Genomic DNA, 22,195 nt, shown 5'->3' on the forward strand with positions numbered 1-22,195 from the left:
CCATACTATGCATTTTTTCTTGACAAGTGAGAATAGCAGCTCTAAACAATACAAAACCTAAAGCCTAAATACGAAATTTGTATTTTCCCTTGTAGTCAAAGTGTGCAAACCCCCCAACCCCTGTTAATTCTACTGAGATTACTTGTGTGCTTATGTTTACACACATGTAAACACTTCACTGAAACTGGGTCATAAGTTTTGACCTAAAGCCTACTGAGGCAGCTGATTTAACACCCACTTCAGCACATTTTGGTTGTACTGACTTATTCTTTACGCAAGTAACTTGCTTGTTTTCTGCATAAAACTCAAGCAGAAATGATTTTAGTCTTAAGTATCATAATTCGATCTTTTTATTAAATTGAGAACTGTTCTGTCAAACAATAATATTTCACAAGTGTCATATTGGAAAAGTATGGAAGATGCAGTTGATTTTAGGTGAAAGGGTTTCTTTTATCATGCTTAAGACGGCATATGTAAGAAAATCATTGAGCTAATTTTAACAGGCAAGTATTTGGAGTGTATAAATGTAATAACAAAGATGATGTTTATATGTCATTTTGAGCTATTTTTACCCAGAATCTTTGTTTAGAATGTGAAAACAAAAACATCACCTAATAGAAAATGAGTTACAAAAAATCACGCTGTTAATGTCAGTAAATATGAGCAGCTGAGGACTAAACAAAGGAGAATATAAATATTACAATATTGCAAGAAAGGAATATTTCTTAACGCTATTCAATGTAGCTTATAATAATGGTTGTGTACAATCAAATGAATATTGCATTTCACACTTTATGGTACAGAAATTAAGCTGAGTGGACAGGTTTTTCCCTCATACATTTTAAATTCTTATTCAGACTATACAAATCATTAAATAAAGACAATAAAATTTTCTGTTTTGATAACGGTTTTGGTTGTAATATTAGGACAAGTTAACCTGTTGGACCACTCTGCTACCTTAATGTAGATTTATACCTACCAGAAAGTGCTTCTTTTAATGGCCACTCTACAGGGAATTCAATCCATCTGTCTCCATTAAGAGAAAGAGGAAGAGTTTTATTTATAGTGAGACTAAAGGTATCCAGGGTTGATGTGTTCTGCATTTTAAAGTGATGAAAAGACAACTGGGATATGTTGTTTTCCAAACTCTGAAGTCCAAGTCTTACTTTATAAAGCATTCCCAAATCAGATGGTAAATGTATCTAGGAAGCAACAAAACAATGAGTTGGCATCCAGGCAGTGATATACAGACATATGCATAGCTACTTTATAGGAAGAGAGGGAGTCTTTTTACAAAGGGACCAGTACTGACCTAGGCCTATTTGCACTAATCCTGGTCTAAAATTCCCATTCAGTTCAAAGGCAGCAGAACTGGGTTGAATGTAAGCACTTTTGGAAATACTTGTTTTATACTCTTGGGGCATTCATTGTAATTATTCTATCAAATTTAAATTACATTCTACACTGACTTCTAAATGTGAATACTTAATGTTAATGCCATTTAAATTGATATGCATTATTAACTATGACTATTTGCTGACAAAAAAGAATATATTTGATCAATATGAACTTGAGAAAGCCAAATATTAAAAATGAAATCTGGTATGCAACTGAAAGTTTCTGTTCTGCTTTTCTTGAATATTTAAGGAATAACATTTGTGATATTTACAGCACATACATGATGATCTCTCTTTAAAAGGGAACTCAAAGAAAATGTAAATATAGTCAAATCTATATATTTTTTTACGTCATATGCTACTTGGTTTTTAGCCTGATGTTCCACTTTGTTTCCCATGGAAACCGGATCTGACTTGCCGTTGCTTCCATAAAAAACCATAACCAACTTGGAAATATTTTCTGTCAACTTTTCAAAGTCTTTTTTTGTTTCGTCCTCATGTTTCATGAAATAAATCCTCCATCTGCCTTCTGAACAAATAAAATACAGAAAATAAAAAGGAAAAAATGATTAAAAGATGTTCCTGATCTCATATGTTAACGAAGGCACCTGAAATAAAATTCGTAAGACATGTATCTTAGTCTACACAGATAGCATTATTATATAAGCAAGTACTTGCATATTAAGTAGATGCTTAGTTCATTTGGGTACTGACCAGCTCCCTAAGTATTTTGTAAGTTCTTACTATCAGAAAGGAGAAAATATCACCAGTAACAGCAAGCGTGATCACATAGTGTGATGAAAATATTTCCACATTATTATTTTAGAACTGATGAATGAGAAGTCAATGAAATGGCAGAAGCTCTACCTGATTTCATTTGTTCTTTTCCTAAAGGCCGGGCAGCAGTGCTCCTCCTCTCCTGAATTTCTAATTAAAAAAAAAGATTGAAGGCTAAATTAGTACTTTTGTAAAACAGTGTCTAAATGGTAATAATATCTGTATTCATCTCTGGTGAGGCAATTGGCTGAGTACTATATCATTCAGATTGAAGATTTAACTAGGAAGTGTAGAATATGATTTTCTACTTAGGCATCATCTCCTACATATCATTCTGTTTAACGGACTGATTCTAGAGCAAGCTCCATACTATGAAATGGTTGTAACATGAAGATTCAAGTATTTTTCATTTCAAAGCATTTCTGCTTCATTTGTACAATTTATACTCTGGATGAATCAGAACTAATTGGATGTTTTTAATGCCCATTTTAGGGGCTGATATTCCTCATACTGATAGCAGCTCTCATTGATTTCAATGGGACCTGGTATAGACCAAAACTTTTTCTAAACATTAGAAAAAGAGGACTGAACCAAAGATGGAAAGCCTTCTACTGACACCACAACCAAGTTTGGATTTGCCAATTCTTGCATAAAATATATATATATATATATATAAAAATATAAACACTTTCTTCAACCAAATCAATGCATTCTGGTCAAAACAGTCAAAAACATTTTTTATGAGTAAAAACATGTTATATAACCTTATATACACTAAATACTCCTATGTTTTGTTCAGGAATGTCCCTCCTACGAGGTAAAACAAAGCTCAAATTACTTGCTTCTGTGCAAGTAACAGCTTCTGTGCAAATAATAGCTTCAAAAACAAAGGAAATTTATTGCATTGATATTCTACTGAGTCTCAGTACTCAGTACGCTATCTTTTGGACAAACACCATCATGCCAATGCAGTGACGGTGAGAAAAGATGCCCTGGGTATTAGGAGGAAAAGAACTAGAATATTTGTTGTAATCTAAGGGCCCATCTATACTGTCTATTGATGGTCACAGTGGGCTTTGATTGACTCCATCTGGTTGGAGCGTGCTGTGGTTCCCTCCTGGCCTGCACACCAGATTTCCTTCATAGCGAAACCGCAGTGCAGGAGGGGGCAGTGCCCAGTCACATCTTGTCTTGACAAAGAGGATAGGCACAGACATCCGAACAGCTCTTCTGTAGGCTGATTACCCCCACAATGTTAGCCAAAAGCATGGCCAGCTTCTGGCAAAAGTTATCCTAACAGTGTGGCATAAATAATGTTAAACAGTTGTCTTGAATACAGTGGGGGCATTTTCTCCACTGCTTGAACATAGCTTGCCCTACTATTTACCTTACTTTTTTTATGCTAACAAGCCGTAGGTAGAAGTATTCAAAGCTTAAAAAAAGTATTTGCAATGGTATTCAAAAATATTATTTTGTCACAAGTGACAACATAGAAGTAAGACTTGGAGGGATAAGATTCATAAAGAGAATAAGCTAAATTTTTTGCCATGTATGCCACTGTAAATCTGGAGTAACAAAGCAGAAATTACCCCTGGCAAATAGAAGTTATTAAATAGTACTAAAAAAATAGTGTTCAGACACATTAACTCCCTTCATAATGACTATGTTCTATTGGAATATTTTAAACTATAACTTGTTTATAGAAGCAAATCACATTGCTGCATTCTGCAGTTTGGAATGGATTTCTTAGCAAATGATAGTTTGAAAATAATACTGACCTGTGGCATTCAGGGTTACTGAGGCAGATCTTTTTCCATCACGTTTGTCTTTTAGCCATGTTTGAGCCATAAAGACTGTTTCTGTCCCTGCAGTTGCTGGCTCTTTCACAATAATCTTCTCCAGAAGCCAGTCAGAGCCTTTCCCTTTTTCAACAACCATCCATTGCAGAGTCCCAACATCTACTGCTTCCACTTGAAAAACATCTACCTGAAAAATTCAGAATCAAAAAGACATGCCTATGGAAACAGAAATATGAAACTAAATTAACTGTCTATTTTGAAATATGAGAGGAAAATCAGGATTTTTTTTATTAATTCAATAAATACCAACAGCACCAGCGATGACAGATTTAAAGAAGCTAAACTTTGAATTAAGCAAGAGTCCCTTTGTGGTTTTGTAATTTACTGCTAAAACACCTATTCCCTACACGAATCAATTGATTGCTCATGCTCACTTCCTGAGAGAGTCTCCTTCCCAAATTTCTCATTTAATGATTTACAGAGATACCATTTTAAACGTCTCTTACTCTCTACAAAATAGACCCCCAGGGCTCCCTTTTGTGAGAGAAAATGCAGAGGATGAGAACAGCAGAAATGAAGACCACAGAATGGCATTCTATTCTCTTAGGAAAGAATGACAGGCTTCCTCCCAGATTTGAGTTAATACTTGTAGAATTAATTCTAATCAAATTAATTGAATTTTAGGAAAAAAATATCAGACCAAGTAATAAGTTTATATTAGTTCTACTATTCAACTGTCAGTTAAAAAGTCCACAATATTTTGAAAAATGTTGAGAACACTGAAGTAAGAACCCTAAAGAAAATGGTAAGACGTTATGCACTGAACATTTTTACAAATGAGATTTTGGCTGCTTGTGGATCTTACATCTATTCCCTCATTTGGAAAGCAGAGATTAATTTTTTGGCATAAAGACATGTTACACGTTTTGCTTTATAGATGTATGAATGATCATCTGATTTCTATTAGGGTTGATAATTCATAAAATCTAGTGTTATTTGTAATGGAGTTTCCAGCATGATTTAAAGATATAAAGATGGTTTTGAGGGGACTAGATAGCAATAACAATCAAAAACACTTGAGTCTCAAGAAGTCTGTTGCAACCTAATTCACTCTGAAGCTACGTAGTGAAAGCAACAGGGGAATAATCCTTATTCAAAAGATTATGCAAAGACTACACAAAGAAAAGCAGTTCTCTTTCTCCACCAGCCAAATGTCTGTACCTTCCCCGGGAGGGTTTTCCAAATGAAGAAAAAATGAAGGACCTGATCCAGCCTGACCAGGTTGCAGATTAATGAGACTCAGCATGACTTAAAATATTGAGCTGGAAATTTCAGATAACATACAGAAGCATCCATTAAAAAGAAAAAAAAAAGAGAAAAAATCTCCAGAAATGTAAAAAAATTATTGTTTTCAGCTATTTTTGATGGGTTACCTTCACCTATTTTTTCTTGCTTTTCATTAATATGTGTACATATATATGTGTGTGTGGGAATGATGCCTTTAATAGTTTCCTAAAAATAATCACCAACCTGTCATTGAATTAGTCAGTGGATTCTTCTAGATTGAAAAGTAGTGTTATTCAAAAGCTGCTATAATGCATCATCTAACCATCACCTCTGCATTAGGTCACATCTGTGTTATCACATGCAAGGAGAAAATAAGAGAAGCAAACTGACAATGATTTTAAGGAAAAAGTGTTAAACGGTTACTAGAATAGCTATACTTCCTTATGATGACTCAAGATAATCAGCTGATAAGTGAATTTTGACTGGCAAAAGCATACGGTGGAAATGAAGGTTAAGGTTCTCAGGATAATGATGTTCTTCAGCGGCAGAGTTAGTACATTATAAGGGCTGGAACTCTGGACAGAGTGCATAATTGAAGGGAAAGAGGCTCCTCTCTGCATTTTCCATGGTTAAATCAGAAAAGTAGCATTTAGCAATACAACAATTATAGTTGATTATCTGTTGTACTAATTTGATTTACCTTAATTATTAGATGAGTTTTGTCACTGATCTATTCTATCTTTAACTGGGTTGGTAAAGTTATAGATAGCATTATGCTGGCCTAAGCATATAATAGCTTGCTACACTTTTCAAATAAAAACATATTAAAAATACACAGGAATGGAACATGGGCCAGAACCACAGATAAACTCAAGTAAGAAACTTACAAACCCTGTCTTTGTTACGAAAGAAGTATTTTAAGTCTTAAGTTTAAGTTTAGTATTTTGTCATTGCAAATGTGTATGCTTATATTAATACAAAGTACATGAATTATTCCATTGGAAATGTATGAAGAAGTTTTTTTGCCAGATCAGAACACAGACTTTAAAAGAAAAGAGTTTTCCACAGGATGGCTAACTTACTGACACTATCATCACTGTCTCCAAAAAATCTGTAGTCCGTGAACCATTTTTAGAGAGGAAACAAAGTCAAGAATAAAGGAAAAATACAGACAATACCCTACAGACTTCTAGACTTGTGCTGTCTCTGGAAGTTGGATAGCTGGGTTTGACTTGCTCTAAACTTGAGAATCAATAAACTCCATTAAGCTAGAAAATCTTCACATGCATTAGCTGAAATATTTGTACACTACTCTCCCTAGTGTGCATGGTTCTGAAAGCACTTAATAGCTCAGGTGCAGCACGTACTATGGGTTATCCATAACCTGGATAATCCAGCCACAGATATCAGAAAGTTGAGTACACACCTGTAATTTATGAAATGTTTTCCAACTCATTTTTCCTCTGAAAAGCAGTATATTTTGGCTGAATAAACCTTTGTGAAAACTATGAAGTTCAGTTTGTATTAGACACACTATCTCATAATTTGCCGATGTGCAATCTTCACAGGACCATTTTAGAACATACAAAATCTCAGAAATCCATAGCTAAGTCTGCTAAATATTCAGCCATCTAATAAATTAGAAGTGGAAAAACAAGTAACTGGACTTGGAATTGTAAGACTTGCTGTAAACTCACCTCATAGACAAGATTACATTTTCTTTTTATGTGTACTTTTTAAAATTGTGTGGTGTGATGAGCTTTACCGTAGTCAAGAGACAAAACAAAAGAAAAAAATTGAACAGCAACTATAATTATTAGACCTAGATGAACAATTTGCCAGAGAACTTAACTGCCATATTTAATCCACTTTCTCTTCGTGAGCTGTCTGCAAAGAGAAAGATTATGACATATATTTCATTATAATTTTAAGAAACTGAATCGTTATTAATAATTTCATTAATATTTTTGTAGATTCATTTCAAACAATGGGTTACTCATAAATTATGGGAAGTATGAGAGCTGTTGACAGGTCTTGTATGTCACACAATACTCTATCTCCTAGCTGATTTATGGGTAGAAAAACAGACCTTTTTAGTCATTGGAGGCTTAATTCTTTTACAAAAAGAGAAATAAAGAGAAAATACACAGAAGATAGCTAAGTCTACAGAATATGGAACTTTTTTTTCCATTTTCCTCTCAGAAAAAAATGTTATCTTTTTTTTTTAGCTACTATTAGCAACTTTGGTTTGCATGGACAAAAGTCACATTAAAGCAATATATAAATAATAGCATATAAATTTGAAAATGTAAATAATATATATTATGTGCATATATAAAAATATATAAATATATATTGTTGACTTTAGCAGAATTTGTATTACATTTTCTCAGAATAGTCTTAAAACAATTTGTGCGTTTGTACTTTATTTTCATAACTAACACTGTTGGAGAAAGAAAGATATGTTAAAGATTGAGCAGCTGAGAACGACAATGGAGAGCCTGCATCATGCATTCTCTGTGACCTAGAGGAGTGCCTTTAGCAGAACCAGAATTTCTCAGATAAGCAAATAAACATTGAAAAATGCCTTAAAAACATGCATGCAAACAAACCAGACTTTCTTTAAAGTTTAATTTTTGTGAACTCCTTTTCAGATTTTCTTCAAATGTTTCTTTGTTTTCCTGGGATCCATGTCTGAGGATTTCTTTTGCTTCCATGACCCAATTTGTCTTTATTCAATGCTCTTCAATGTCAGCACTGGCAACATATCACTGTCTGTAGCAGTTGCAATAGCTCTTGTAACAGCAGAAGCATTTGAACAGTCACTATGCAATATTTACCTTTATAAATGCCAATCATTTTAGAGGTTCAGTATTTCAGACTTGATGGTTGGTTAATGACGATATTCCCAGCAGAACTGAAAATGGCAAGTCAAGACACACCATATGCTTAATTTCATCAACCTGTATGCACAAGTGATTTCCCATACTCCTGATGTTACTATCATTTTAATAGGCTTTCACTGGAAAAGGAGTTAAAGTGTCTAGATAAAGGACCTTTTCTATTAAGCTTTGCAAACTTACTGATTTACTGCCTGATTATTTTGATTTCACTCGTAGATCTGGAGAAACTCCACTGAAGTCAAAATGGTTTTACTACTGGGAGGCAAAATAAAAGCCCCTGTACACTGAGCCAGAATCACAAATAGAGTCTGAACATTCCTGTAGACAACTGAGAAAAATAACTTCTGCTGCTACCTCACTTCTCAGACTGTGGTCACATGGGCTGTTCCAACTGCCGCTGAACTTCCCCATCCCATCCCAATTGCTTGTCACCATCTAGTAATGGTGACCTTCTCCCAAACGGAAACTAATTGCCACCTTTTTAGCTATGCCAGCATAATCACGCAATGGGCTTCTCCCAGGCAAATTGTATCAAGATAGTCCAAGTAAAAATACCCAAACTATTAATGACATTAATAGTAAAACCAAAATAAACATTTGGACAAACTGAATGCATGTCACTATGCCAGCAGACTTAAAGGGCAGAAATATTGGGTGGTAAGCAGCAATAATGACAACCATTGGTAGTAATAACATCTTCACCCAGCTCAGCAGAAGGGTGAACAGCCCATCTGACTGTAACCTCACCATCTTCTATTCTGCCCTCTGTACAAATGCTTCATTTAAAACAGGATTTTCCACACATCTGAAAAAGCCAGTCCTGAACTTCCCCCTAAATTCACATATTTTTGCAAGCAAGTTTTTGTTTTATGCTAAATTCTCATCCAAAAATGGATTGTAAATGTTTATCTTTTAATGAAAAAATTAATTGAGTTTAAATTGCAATGAATGCATGATTAGAGCTTTCTGATCCCCTCCAATTATCATGGTTCATCCATCTTCAACAAGACTAGTGAAGAATAAATGAAATAATAGAGGCAGCAAAGAAACAAATACTACTTGCCCTAGAACTGATCTTATATTAACTTGCTTAGTATAAATGGCACAGAATCTTTTCAAAATAAGATTTGTGTTCATAGAACAGCAACAGGAATAAGAAAGACTAGTGAAACATTGTAATAATCAGTAGCTATGACCATTAACTAAGCCGTAAAAGACATTTCCATCAGACTTTAAGTAAAATACATTTAATAAAATGCAGAAGGACTGCTAGAAACCAATATCATCAATCACTCCACATCTGTAAACACTTGATATATTACACAAAGAAAAAAAAAAAGACAAATGTTAAAAAGATCACTGTGGGCAAATTCAAACCCATCCGGCTCTGATGCAGCCTGATTGTTGTTAATGTAATAATAGTAGTCCAAGTTGGAGATCTGGTTTGACTGTTCAAGAAAATAGGACTGATGTTATTTGCTTCTACTTCAGTAACCCATTTGATTGCATAACACTCTGACTTAGACACCAGAATCCAAAATTAAGTGACTCTCAGGTGGGCTCAAGTTGTCTGACTGAATGGCACAGTAAAATGGCTAACCAGTCGGTCTCCAAAAGTAGCTGCAAATGGAGAACACTCTCAAGCAGGTGTGCTGCACTGAGGCTAGTTCATAAGCCCATGCTATTTAATGTTTGCACCAGGTAACTGGAGGAAATTCCACCCCAGAGGTATCACTGGGACGGTACAGGGCTCAGATATTTTCTGCTGTCCCAGAATTATATCAACCTTTAACCATGCTCTTTCTTTCTGCTTTTCTCCTCACAGTTTCTGACAGCCTCCACCGGTCTTGCCTTCACTATGATGGCATTCCATATTTTCCTAGCTTACATCTGAATAATCCTTCTGCTGGATGACCAGGCCATCTTACTACTCATTTCTGCACTACAATACCTTGGCCAGCAGCCTATCCCTGTGATTAATACATTTGGGTCAATAGCATTTTGCAATTATTTAATCATCATGTCAGATATGCTTTCCAAGAGAGAGAGTTTTATCAGCAGTAACAGAACAGTAGTGTCCTAGATGTGATGTGATATGGGCATTGCAGACAAATGGTGACTTCTTAATAGTGGCCACAACACATTGTCCCACATTCTGGCCACATTTAGTGTATTCTGTCACATTTTTTTTTTCTGAAGTAATCTTTAAAATTACCAATGCTTAATCTGTAAGCAAGTACTGAAACCGAACACCAGCAGTCACCTCTTACTGACAATTTTTGTATGTGCTGCAGTTACCATGGTACCAACCTGAGCAGCTGATGTCTAAATATAGGGCAGGATAAAGAATTTCTCTTTCCAACAACTAATAGAATGAAGTAAAAATTCCCAGAGATTTTACTGTTTCAATAATTTAGAGTACTTAAAATACCAGCCATTTTCATCATACAGAGATTAAAATTCTTAAATATTACTCATAACATATCCAGTGTAGTTTACCATTTTTGATGGAACTGATCTGAAAAAAAGCCACATTCTCAAATAGGAAATTTGTGGCTAACTCACAGCCATATGACAGTACACACAACAAGTCCATCAAAGACCATATAAAAAATGCACAAAGGACTTTAACTGTGAAGTGGTGAGCACTGGAGGGAATATGGAGGTATTGTAAGATGGAGACGATTTTATACAACTGGGCCCTGATTATTACAAAATACTTGGTTGAAGACTGTGTTTGTAGTTGGAAGCATCTATCAGAGTTAGACTGATTCATATGAATCATACGTTTGAATAAATAGTACTAGGAATTCGTAAAACCTAAACTGCAGAAAGAAGTGCACTGAGATTGCTCTGCCTACCCTGGTAGCTTTTAGGAAAACATCAAACATGGCATCAATATCAGACCAACTAGAAAGAATGCAGTTCTTGCAGCACTGGTGCTTGCATCATTTATCTGAGATATCACTAGAAACCTGGCTTTCTCAGTGATTGTGGTACTTCCTCCAGCATGGGGTGAGCTACAGGGAGCTGACCGGTGAAGGGATCATTTCATGCACATCAGTTTATCTGCCAGTTCTAAATGGCTTCACAGGTGTAAGGACTTTGGAAAGACACAAAGGCCACTTTTCAGATATAAAAAGCTAATTCAATCTTTTCCTATCATGTAACCCAGCTCATGTAAATAAAAACCTGCTAAATGAGAAGAATGTATTTCAAATCTACTGCAAAGTCCCCAGACTATTTAAATATTTCCATGCATTTCTGCATTGCTAAGATGTTGTTTGCAGCAGTGCGGATGTTCTGTGAGACTAAAACCATATTTTGACGTGATTTCTAACAGCAACACTGTTCCAGTTCACTAGTTGTTACTGTATAGTCGACAGAAAAATTATTGCACGGAAAAGCACATTCTAAAATGTCAGAACAACTGTGAAGATTCAGAATGCAAATTCCATGTCTGTTATAATCCAAAATCCCCCAAACCACCAAGTCCAGATTCTCTGACTGCAGGGGTGCTCAGCACAATATGGGATTGGGCTGGTATAGAAAGAGGCACTCGACACTTGAGAGTCTCTTTAGAGATGAAGCAAAGAAAACATTGGGAAATATCCAAAACATGCCTTGAACGAAATGTTGCTGGAAAGGCAGGAGTCTTGCTTGCAGAATCAATTTACTTTTCATTGATTAACCAAGTATTTTTATTTTATTTTCACTGGACAAGGAGCAAATCAAGACTTTTCTATGCTTTTCTATTACTTTGCCAGAAGCAATTTCATTTGTATTAAATTAATTTTACTCAATGAGACCAAAAGGAATGCTCAAAAATGCAGTAACTCAGACACAGTTTATCTATAAACCATAATTTCAATTTCAAAACTAAGGAAGACAGTTGTGCCTTTTCAAAACTGAGTATACTCATCCACAAGTATTTAGTATCTTCAAAAACAGAGATTTAAAGTCTCTCCATTCTCTTATGAATAATAATTTCAAATGGGTCAAATCTAGCAAGGTAATGATCCCCTCCAACTCCTGTTGAATTCACAGGACTGGGGATAGTTAGGTGAGATTCTCCTAATCTCACATATCATGTCTCTGCTTTGGTTATCAGCACAAGCTGGTCTGCAAGCTGACCTCCTTAGAGAAACTCTGTTTTTTAGGGAGGCTGATACCAGCAGAAGGAAATAGTTTACTGCATGATATTTAGAAATCAAATGCAGGGAGGAGTTAGAATATCACAGTCAGTATTCACTGAGCTTTCAAGAAGGTACAAGAGTGTATGCATTATAAGAAAGATAGGTAACTGTCTATTGTAAAATATGCTCAGCACTTCTGGTTATGAGACGCTCATTTTCATTTTGGTAAACTCTATCCAAACTGAAATTTTCTGTACCAAATGTTGGTCTCAGAATCTTTTTTTTAAATTGTTTTAAACTCAAATTTTATTTTAAAATAAAGATCTGCAGAAAATACAAACACATTGTTTATTACATGTTTAAAAAATCTAGTACTTCTTTATCTGAAAATTTCACTCCTCCTATCCAGGGCTTCCAACAGGGACTAGGTTTTGTGTCAAAGACATGCTTTTTGCTGTAAATCTTCCTCCATTTCTGCAGCAGTTTTAGTAGCTAAATTCCCTCAAATTTCTGTTTGTATTGACTATGCTACAGGCAAATGCCTCTCTGGCAGCCATGTTGGTCTTTGGCTGGTCTACATCTATGAGCAGGGAGATTCTTTCCCCTGTGCAGTGAATGATTTTCTTGATAGACTGAAGAAAACTATGGAGGGTAGTACCTGATTGTCTGCAGGGCACAAGAGCCGGACCCAGGGGTGGACTGACAGAGGAAAGGCTGAAGGCAGGGAAAGAAGCCTTACCCTGAAGAATGGCATGGGAAAAATGAATAATTAATGGCAATGGAGTCTCTTCATTGCTCTATTGTCAGGAAATACCCAGGAAAACCACTGTCGTGTAATCGAAGACCTTCAATACTGGCAAAATGGAACCTAGAAGTGCTTGATATTGTCATTTTATTCCTTTATCAGTATTGTTAGCATAAGCTGCATAAACATCAGTTTATTTTACATAAGATACAGATATGCACATCCATATACACTTAAAAATACAGGACATTGCAAGCTAGACTTCAGAGACTCTATCATACTTTCATTAAGTCCACATGAATTAGAAAAATATCATACAGAAATGATAAGCTTACCTTTCCTTTAGTGAAATGATCATCTCCTTTTCTTACTAATTTTCTTCTGCCTGTATCTCCCAAAAGACCTTGCAGCATGACATACACATCTGCATCTGTTCCTGACCCAGGGGATACTCCCGTAGTGATATAGAGAATATAGTTTTTCACTTTTGGAAAAAAAGAATGAAAGATGTACTAAAGCTTAACCAGTAAAAGAAAATGTTAAGAAGCTTAATTAGCAAACAAAATACGTTATTCTATAAATTACTATTATATTTTCATTTTAATTCCTACCTAACGAGATCAAAGGGCAAATAAAATTACAATGCTTAGAAAAGCACATAGAAGCACTGTAATTAAAATTTAAGAATCACTGTAATTAGAAATAACAAGATAAACAGTTTGCGAGTGGGCCTGAAACACAGGGAAAAAGAAAAAAAGAATAAGATAATGAACACATCACCAGTTGTTACAAAAACATGTAAATAATACTCTACCACACACTTGTATGTATTTAAATATATAACACTCCTACGAAATGTCTCCTAAGGTATGGATGACACTAAACCATTCAAAATGCACAGCTCTGTTCTGAGCCTCACTGGATTCAACTGAAACTGAGCTCAGCTAGAAAGAGGGCAACTTTTATATTTCCTCTGGATCATAGTCCAGCCAGTGGCTGGCTGCTCTACACTGTACTAGTTCAGCTATTTGCTTCAGCAGGAGATTTCAAGAACAGTTGTGTATTATCTGACAACTTATTATAATTCCTCATTTGGGCATTTCTTGACTGACTGTTTATGTTAATTACTCATTTGCACTCCCAGAGAATTGCATAAGACACTGGTGATCTGGCCCCGAAAGAAAGAAAGAAGCAACATCCCGAAAACATTCCATTGAAAAGGTAAAGATTACGGGGAGGAGGTAGAGAAAACAATATCTGTCCTCAGGCTAAATGCTCCTCAGAAACAGGAAAAGCATTCCTAAAGTTTTTAACACCTGTGCTCTTTTAGAAAAAAAAGTGAAAGTGCTTAAAAGGCAAGGTGCCTTTTCAGGGAATACCACAGCAACACTCTTCAGTTCATATTCATGGAGCTTCTGTCCAAGTGTCTTTCTTGAGGCTAGCTACAGAAACCTAGGGAAAAAGGCATGCAATATACTGACTACTTGGACTACTAAACGCAACCCTTAAATTGCTGGGAAACACTTAAAGGGGACTGGAATATTGTCACGGTAGAATATCCATTTCAGGCAAGAGCTGCTGCATTCTTCACTAACTTTGGCTATGAATTTTCTTAAGGTACACAGAGCAAACTAAAACAATCTAGCCTTGAGATGATGAAGACACAACTCATATGAAGGCGTTTTAAGATATTTTACCACTAAATCACAGGATAAGAATGCCTGAAATTCTAGGAACACAAACATATAAGTTTCTGGTGTTAGGGGCCATGGATCTCTTTCTTATCTGAAATTACACTATGAGACTTATTTCCTTTGGATTTCCTTTGTTTCCTCTGGGAGAGAACTACATAATATAAAGAAAAAGCTGAACTCTGAGTACTGCTCAAAACCCTTTTAACATTTTCAGTGCTGTATGCTTGCTCTTTTACATGTGACGAAATGGTATCATTCAGACTTGGAGTGCAAAACGCCCAACTAAATACACAGACTGAGAGTTTTTTAAACAGTTGAGTGGACTGCACCTAGCCATGCATCACTGGTTAAAATGAATAGAATGTATCTCCTAAATCCTTTGGACTGTTCTGAAAGTCTTAGCCTTCATCATTGACTAAATTTTTCCAGTGTTTCTGATTTGCAACAAACCTGCTGGAAAAGGAAAACCAGCTGTGAGAACTGGAAGCTCTGCCACTGTTAATCCTTCATCATCTGCAAAGTTGTGAGAAAAGGGAAATTCTAGAATATTTTTACTTTCTCTGTGTTGAAGCTTTACCTAAATAGAGAACAAAAAGAAATAGTTGTAGTGTCTGTGTCTTGGGCTCTAATACAAACTATAGCAAGGGAACATGCTACTACTCACAGATGAGAGAGAACATGCAGTCTCAATAATACAGTGGAAGAGGAAATACATTATTCTAAAATGTTTTTTCAAAGCAGTCTGTTAAAAGGAATGGAATAGAAATTTTCCCAATTAAAATTAATTAAAATGTCAACATAATTGCTGTAGAGATTGCTGTAGGGGGGATAATGTTTTGGAAAGGTTCCTTTATGTAACCTATTCATCCAGTATACGAGTGAAAAAGAAGTGCTGATATGGCCCTTTCAGGTTTTCAGAAATGTTAGTGTGCCATAACTTTTTTCAGTGCTGAATGTTTTCTCATTCAGAGTAGCTGGAGAAAAAAAAATTAAGTGCTTCTGGGAAAAGTTGAAAAATAGAAATCAAGCATGTTTTTGTGACATGTATATCATCTGTACAAATGTATCATGTATATATTGATTATATTATTGAATATTTTGAATGCCTAAAAATACTGTACATAAAGTGACAAAAGGATGATACTGAGCAAGGTGGCTAAGTCTCTCTATCAGGAAACTAATTTTAACAATGAGGCTTCTTGCACTATGGAACTGCCACCTACACTAAGAGACAGAAGTTAACTATCCTCTAAACTACTTAAAGTTAAACCAAAGTATTTAAGATTATGTTGCAGGACAGAACCGTCCTTTGAATAGGGCACAGAAAAGACCTACTCATTCATTTCTTCATGATACTACCTTTTAAAAACGACCAAACATTTAACCTGGTAAGTTCACCGTATTTGGTTAGCAATTCTCATTGGTAGATGGCAGGATTATTTTTGTCTTCAAAGAACTCCTATTACTGTTTCATGATGACAGATATATTGAAAAGAATTTTTAAAATGAAGTAGAAAGTATAGTGCAAAGTTAATGCCATTTCTCTTTCATACTAACATCTACTTTCCTGAAGTTTCTTGAAAATCAGATTTCATTTACTGTGTTACATTTCTTCAAGAACAGAAAGCGGCAAGAATAAAGATGTTCTTATCTCTGAGCTATTACATTCCCCGGAAATAAAGCATATCTTACATTTTTTTGCCCTGGACAGTCTGTTATAATGGTTTCAATTTCCTCAAAAACATCATGAGAATTATCTTGCAGTGATGGTTATAAAAGTGAATTCTGAATCTAAATATGGAATTCAACCAATTGAAGCACCTGCATTTACATGTGATAGAAAGGGTAAATCTCAACGAAGTCTGGTCGTTTAAAATCAAAATAAAACAGCATAGAAATGACCATCCTGGTTCAGACCAGCAGTGTAAATAGATTGCTAACCTGTCTTTGATAATAGATATTATCCCCAACCTAGATGTTTCATACAAGGATTCAATCAGTCCTGCTATGGAATCTATGGAACAATGGGGGAATATATATCACAAAGCAGAAAACATTATATTTCTTTCGCTTTTTAATCCTACCTAATGTAAATGTGGATATTTCCTCTATCTATATAAATGATGGTGATTTTTTTCTAATTCAGCATTGAGTCATTGCTATGACCTAATGAAGTAAAGCAGGCTAATAGATGTCATTGTTTGCAAGTGCCAAGTTTCTGTCACATTTCACTGTGATCCACTGTCTCCTACAGTCTTCAAGAAGCAGTCTTAATTTTATCAATAGATTGGTTACTAAGGAATATTTTATCTGGCTAGGAAGACAAAATTAACAACCTGCCTACCAGTCAAATGTCAGGGGGTTCACCTTTGTATTTAATAGTGTGTATGAGAGATGAAAATTAATTTTTTCTCCAATTTTTAATGAGAAAAAAATACAAACATCAAGGGGAAAAGTATAGCTGCAATTTGAAAAAAGATGATTCTTTCCCTTAGACTTCTTTTCATTTTGCCAGTATAAGAGGATAAAGATATTTTTTGTATAGTAAAGTGCCACAGCAATTTCGGTGTGATGTCAGATTTTAGCTTCAGCATCTTGGACATCAAAAGAAAAATTGTCACTTTTGCTGTTCACTTCTTTTTTTCACATGCCAACTTAAATGGCAGATATTTTCATCAAAAGACATTTCTAGTGTCTCACTTAATTATTTGCCTTGGATCACTGGGTCCGCAACATGCAACAGCCAATTTAGAATTAGGTAAATACTGCCATGCATGCCAGTGGCTACAGTTCTGAAAAGAGACCTCTGGATATGCTATAGATAATGGCACATCTGTGTATATGCCCTCCAGAAATCCACTTACAAGACTTACAAGATTTTTGTTATTTAAAGCTATTCTAGTAAGTTTTTTTGAGCACTCTCTGAAGTTAGCACACCATAAGCGTTACCAGATCTGGTTAATTTTGTAAATTAAATATTATGTAATTTCAAATAGAAACTGGATGTAATAACTATAGAATATGAAAAAACAGAATTTTACAATAAATACATAATCTATAATAATTTCTTTTTTTTTTTTTTTTACCTCACGGCAATGCCAAGTTTCTCCTTCTCCAGCTTCTTCAATTCCTAGGCGAACTTTGCATATTGTATCGAATTTCTTATTTAGTTCGATTGAAGTCTCATAAATCTGATTTTTTTTAAGAGATCCTTTGGGAAATGTGACTGAAGTACAGGTACCTTTTTCACCACATACAGTTAGAGACATTTTAGGACTTATGGAACTAGAAGAAACATCACTAGTCGTGACAAGTACATCCCAAGTTCCTGTTGAAGCCAAACAGTAGAAAATAATTAATGGGTCAGCTGAATACCCAAAATAATACAGGAATTAGTAACAGGGTGAGTTAGTGAGCGACTAGAAACTCAATCCTACCTTTGCATTGAGGTAGAATCTTGAAATATAATAGATTCACTGATTATCACTGATTTAGTACACACACAGAGAAACAGCTCTGGATGCTGGCCTTTTTGTAGTGATAGTTGATCCTTTAAAGATGAACCAGTCTGGTATGACCATGCACATAAGACAGCCTGTTACGTGTTAGAAACTTATGACGAGCCATGGCATTTCACTGATTTCTTTCCCCTCATAAATGTTTTATCAAATGATTTTAATTTTTTTTTTGATCTATCACCACTCAAATGCAGCATATTTTCTACTAGATACTACCCACTATCAGGTTTGCTTTTTTTTTTAATTTCAACTATTTGAGGAGCTATTTGAACTAGAATGTTAAAATTCGCTATAAATATTCTTTAACAAGGTGCTGATGAGATAAACTGGTTTAAAACTTGAAATGTGATATTTTTATCACATAAACCAAAACTATCTCTCCAGTAAAGTATAAAACTTTATTCATTTGTTCTGTAAAGAAGATGTTTAGTGAGAGATTAAAAATAATTCTATATGATACTTCACAGATTTTCCTGCTTTAGGAACACAGAAAACACCCAAACCAGCAGTTTTACTTTATAAGAAAAATGGAAAATTACATTGAAAAGGAATAGCAATTAGTGTTCAAACTAAAGGTCTGATTTGAAGCACTTGGTCTTTTTGAAACTCTAGCTGAATTGACAGTCATCATAAGGACCGCAGACTCAGACTAGGCAGACTCCTGAGTAATGTCTGTGATTCTATAATGAACAGAGATGCTAATGTGTTCAGTTAAACTTCCAATCAGCAAGACATTTTGGAGGATCGGAAACCTGCACCCATCAAGAAATCTCACTGACTAAACTGGTTTTAACATGTTCACTCATGGTAACAGAATATATGGAATTCTTAGGGCTCATCAAGACCATGATTTCCATTTAAAAAGTCATGACTTCTACAAGGAGGTTTTTATCACGTGGGCTGGTGCAGAATTGAGCACAACTGATTTTTATTAAGATAACCAAGCTGTGCTTATGCCAAGCAAGCCAAAGGTTGGTTTTAATAATTTCAAATAGTTGTTTTGTAAAATAAAGGATATTTTACTTGAAGTAATGCATATTGTGATTTTCTGAGTGTATTTCCATATTTCTCTTGCTAAGTCCAGCTTTCTAACCACAACAGGCAAATCTTTATCTTCTGGTGTAAATTACTGCAAATAAAGCGTTATTACTTTACAGCAGCTGAAGATCCATACTATGAATTCAGGATTTCAAGAGGGCAAAAAACTGGCATTCACATTCCTTAAAATGATGTAAAATAGCTTCAGAGGTTATGACTTCATGGCTAATCAAAAATAGCTACCATTTTCATGTTTATAGCATTAAAAATAAACGAAAAGAATATCCATGAAAAAAACGGAAGTGAAGTGAAAATTCACCATATTCCAGGTGACATAATCCAAGATATTTTAGCCTTTTAGTGCTGAAATAGCCTTTAAACTTTCAATGGATAGTTGCCTAGGAACACAGCTTGGAAGCATTATCTCTATTGGATCATAAAGCCCAATTCTCTGCTACTATGTGTTAACTATATCATATAATCCCTTTCATAAATTTGTCAAGATTTAGTTTGAAAGAAGATAGATTAAGCTTCTTGACTTCTCTTCAGTCGAGTTGAAAAGACAGCAATCCTAAAAATTCATTCTCTCTTGCTTAGAAATCTTTTAATTTTCACAGAATGTCATTAATGGACTGCTGAAACATCTATTTTTATTTAACTTTGTCCGTTAGTGTGGAGAATGGTACTAAATGCAGTTTTGTCTCGACATTGCTGCTGCTGCTGCAGAGCCGCCACTGCCAAGGTGTGTCGGGCAATGCCACACCGGCGCCCCCGGGAGCCGTCTGCGAGGTAAACAGCCTCGTGCACCTGCACCGGGGAAAAGGGCGAGAAAAGGGCAGAAGGCCGCCTCTAGGGGAACAGCACGTCTGGCACGAACCGCACGTACTCATTTGCCATCTGCACATGAGCAGGAGACCCCCAGGTGCCCCCAGCCCGTTTCTGGAAGGTTCCGAGAGGGCGGACTGCGCATGACAGCTAATCTGCATGGGGAGTGAGGCAGCACCTCCCAGAGGCAGGGCAGGAACCTATAAAAACTGCAGACGGGGTGACTGGGGGGGCTTGTTTGCGACGACTGAAGATCTCAGGTGGAGTCAGTGGAACACCATTGGACTCGGAGTGGCGGTAGCTAATTTCCTTTCTCTTTTGCCAACTTTCTCTATCTTTTCCCCTTACCCATGTTCCCCTCTCCCCTTCGCCTTTCCCCACCTTTTCTCCCCACTGTGTTGTAAATAAAGGTAAAAGGTTGTACGACATTTGACCGGTTTTAGGGTCTTAATCTCGTCTTTGGGAGTAAGGGATTGTAATGAAAACTTCCCGATATTGGATTGGGACAGTTAGGTTAAGTAAGTCTTTTTCCTCCTTGATGTATAAGCCCCCATTAATTTAATGGATCATAACTACATGCATTTTCAGCCTTTAATTTGCTAGTCTACTTATGCCAAGCATTTTCAATACAGTCTCCCAAGGAAGATTTGCCACATCCCTGATCAGCATCTTACATCTTCTTTACAACTGTTCCAGTATGAACAAGGCCTTTTGGACACAAGTGATCAGAATTGTACATAGCACTCCAGATGAAATACCGCTGTTTCTTTGTACAGAGATAATAATAGCATTATTCTCTGTCTTTGCTGATAATGCTTCAAGATATGTATGGTTACAATTGCTTTACTTATAACTCCATCACATTGCTTTCTCAATATTACCCTGTGATCACATAAGAAACCCAGATATTTCTTCTACTCATTTCCTGCTGATGAACTCTTATAGCAGAAATAATTACAAGGCATGGTGATACAGAGCCAATACATTTTTTAGATTCTTATGTACTACTTAGGTTCCTAATTTCCAAATGAAATCAATGGAAATTAGGAACCTGTACAAGCATTAAGACCTTCAATACTTAGTAGGATTTGGTCCTAATTGTGTTCAAGCTTTTCGCTACAGAACTCTATCCCAATGCTTTTCTTCCAGTTCTCAAAGTCTTTGAGCTTATCATGCAACTTCCTAATACTCCTAATAATATTCCTTGACTTGTTAGCATCAACAAATTTCATTAGTATGTCCATTCTCCCTTTTCCAGCTCATTAGAATTTTTTCTATTACTGCTACTTTCTAATTATTACCTAATAGTTTCTCATTAAGCAAATAAAATTCAGCATTGAAATTTAGACAGATAGATGACATTACATATCGACTTTGCTTGACAATCTATCTTTAGCAAACTCAAGATACATTTCTTCTCATTTCCTACTACCTCTGTTATCTTAACTATTCTTTTGTTTGAAGCGTGTTCTAAAAATTTGCATATGATTGATTACTAGGTCTATAGTCATCTATATTATGCTTTCCATTTTTTAAAAATAGGTATTGCATTTGCTGTTTTCAAGTCATACCTTTTGTCTTCACAAAATTATTTCCTTGCTGCCAGCTGTGCTATTTCATTTCCCAGTTCTTCCATATTCTTTCAATACAGAGACTCATTTGGTTGACACTGTTGGAGTGCATGAAGCTCTCAAAGTGCCATTTGCATTTCAGATCTGGTGATTTCCAATAGCCTCATTCCCATTAGTAACTTTGGTTTTGCTTCCCTTGCCAACATTATGGTCCTCAATGGAAACAAAGTGTTCAAATTGTTTAGGGATTTTACCTACTTCACCTTTAGTCTCTGCTGTATTGTTCCTGCATAGTCACACATCTTTCCTTGTTCACATGTTTTGTTTACTTTATAAGTAAATGGTTGAAGAGCCTTGCTATTTGTTTTAATTCTCTTTTAAAGTCTGACTCAGCTTGACATTTAGCAATTGTATCTACTGTATCCTTACGCTTTCTGACCTCTAAGGTGTAGTGCTCTTTGCTGATCAGTCTTTTTTTCTATTCCTTGTAGGCTCTGTGTTTACT

The 22,195-nt window shown here is 35.5% G+C and overlaps 1 protein-coding gene across 1 annotated transcript in view; it reads right to left on the reverse strand.

Moving 5' to 3' along the window:
* Positions 1-22,195, reverse strand: part of RP1 (RP1 axonemal microtubule associated) — a 179,329-nt gene that overhangs the window by 14,226 nt on the left and 142,908 nt on the right. The window contains exons 44-50 of the mRNA XM_026097880.2: positions 17,825-18,066; positions 15,189-15,315; positions 13,380-13,528; positions 3,953-4,160; positions 2,265-2,324; positions 1,748-1,926; positions 980-1,202 (exon numbers count right to left, since the gene is read on the reverse strand). Of these exons, the coding sequence (XP_025953665.2) occupies positions 980-1,202; positions 1,748-1,926; positions 2,265-2,324; positions 3,953-4,160; positions 13,380-13,528; positions 15,189-15,315; positions 17,825-18,066 (1,188 nt within the window). The remainder of the gene's footprint in view (positions 1-979; positions 1,203-1,747; positions 1,927-2,264; positions 2,325-3,952; positions 4,161-13,379; positions 13,529-15,188; positions 15,316-17,824; positions 18,067-22,195) is intronic.

This window comes from Dromaius novaehollandiae, chromosome 2, assembly GCF_036370855.1.
Source record: "Dromaius novaehollandiae isolate bDroNov1 chromosome 2, bDroNov1.hap1, whole genome shotgun sequence".
In the NCBI taxonomy this organism is placed as follows: domain Eukaryota; kingdom Metazoa; phylum Chordata; class Aves; order Casuariiformes; family Dromaiidae; genus Dromaius; species Dromaius novaehollandiae.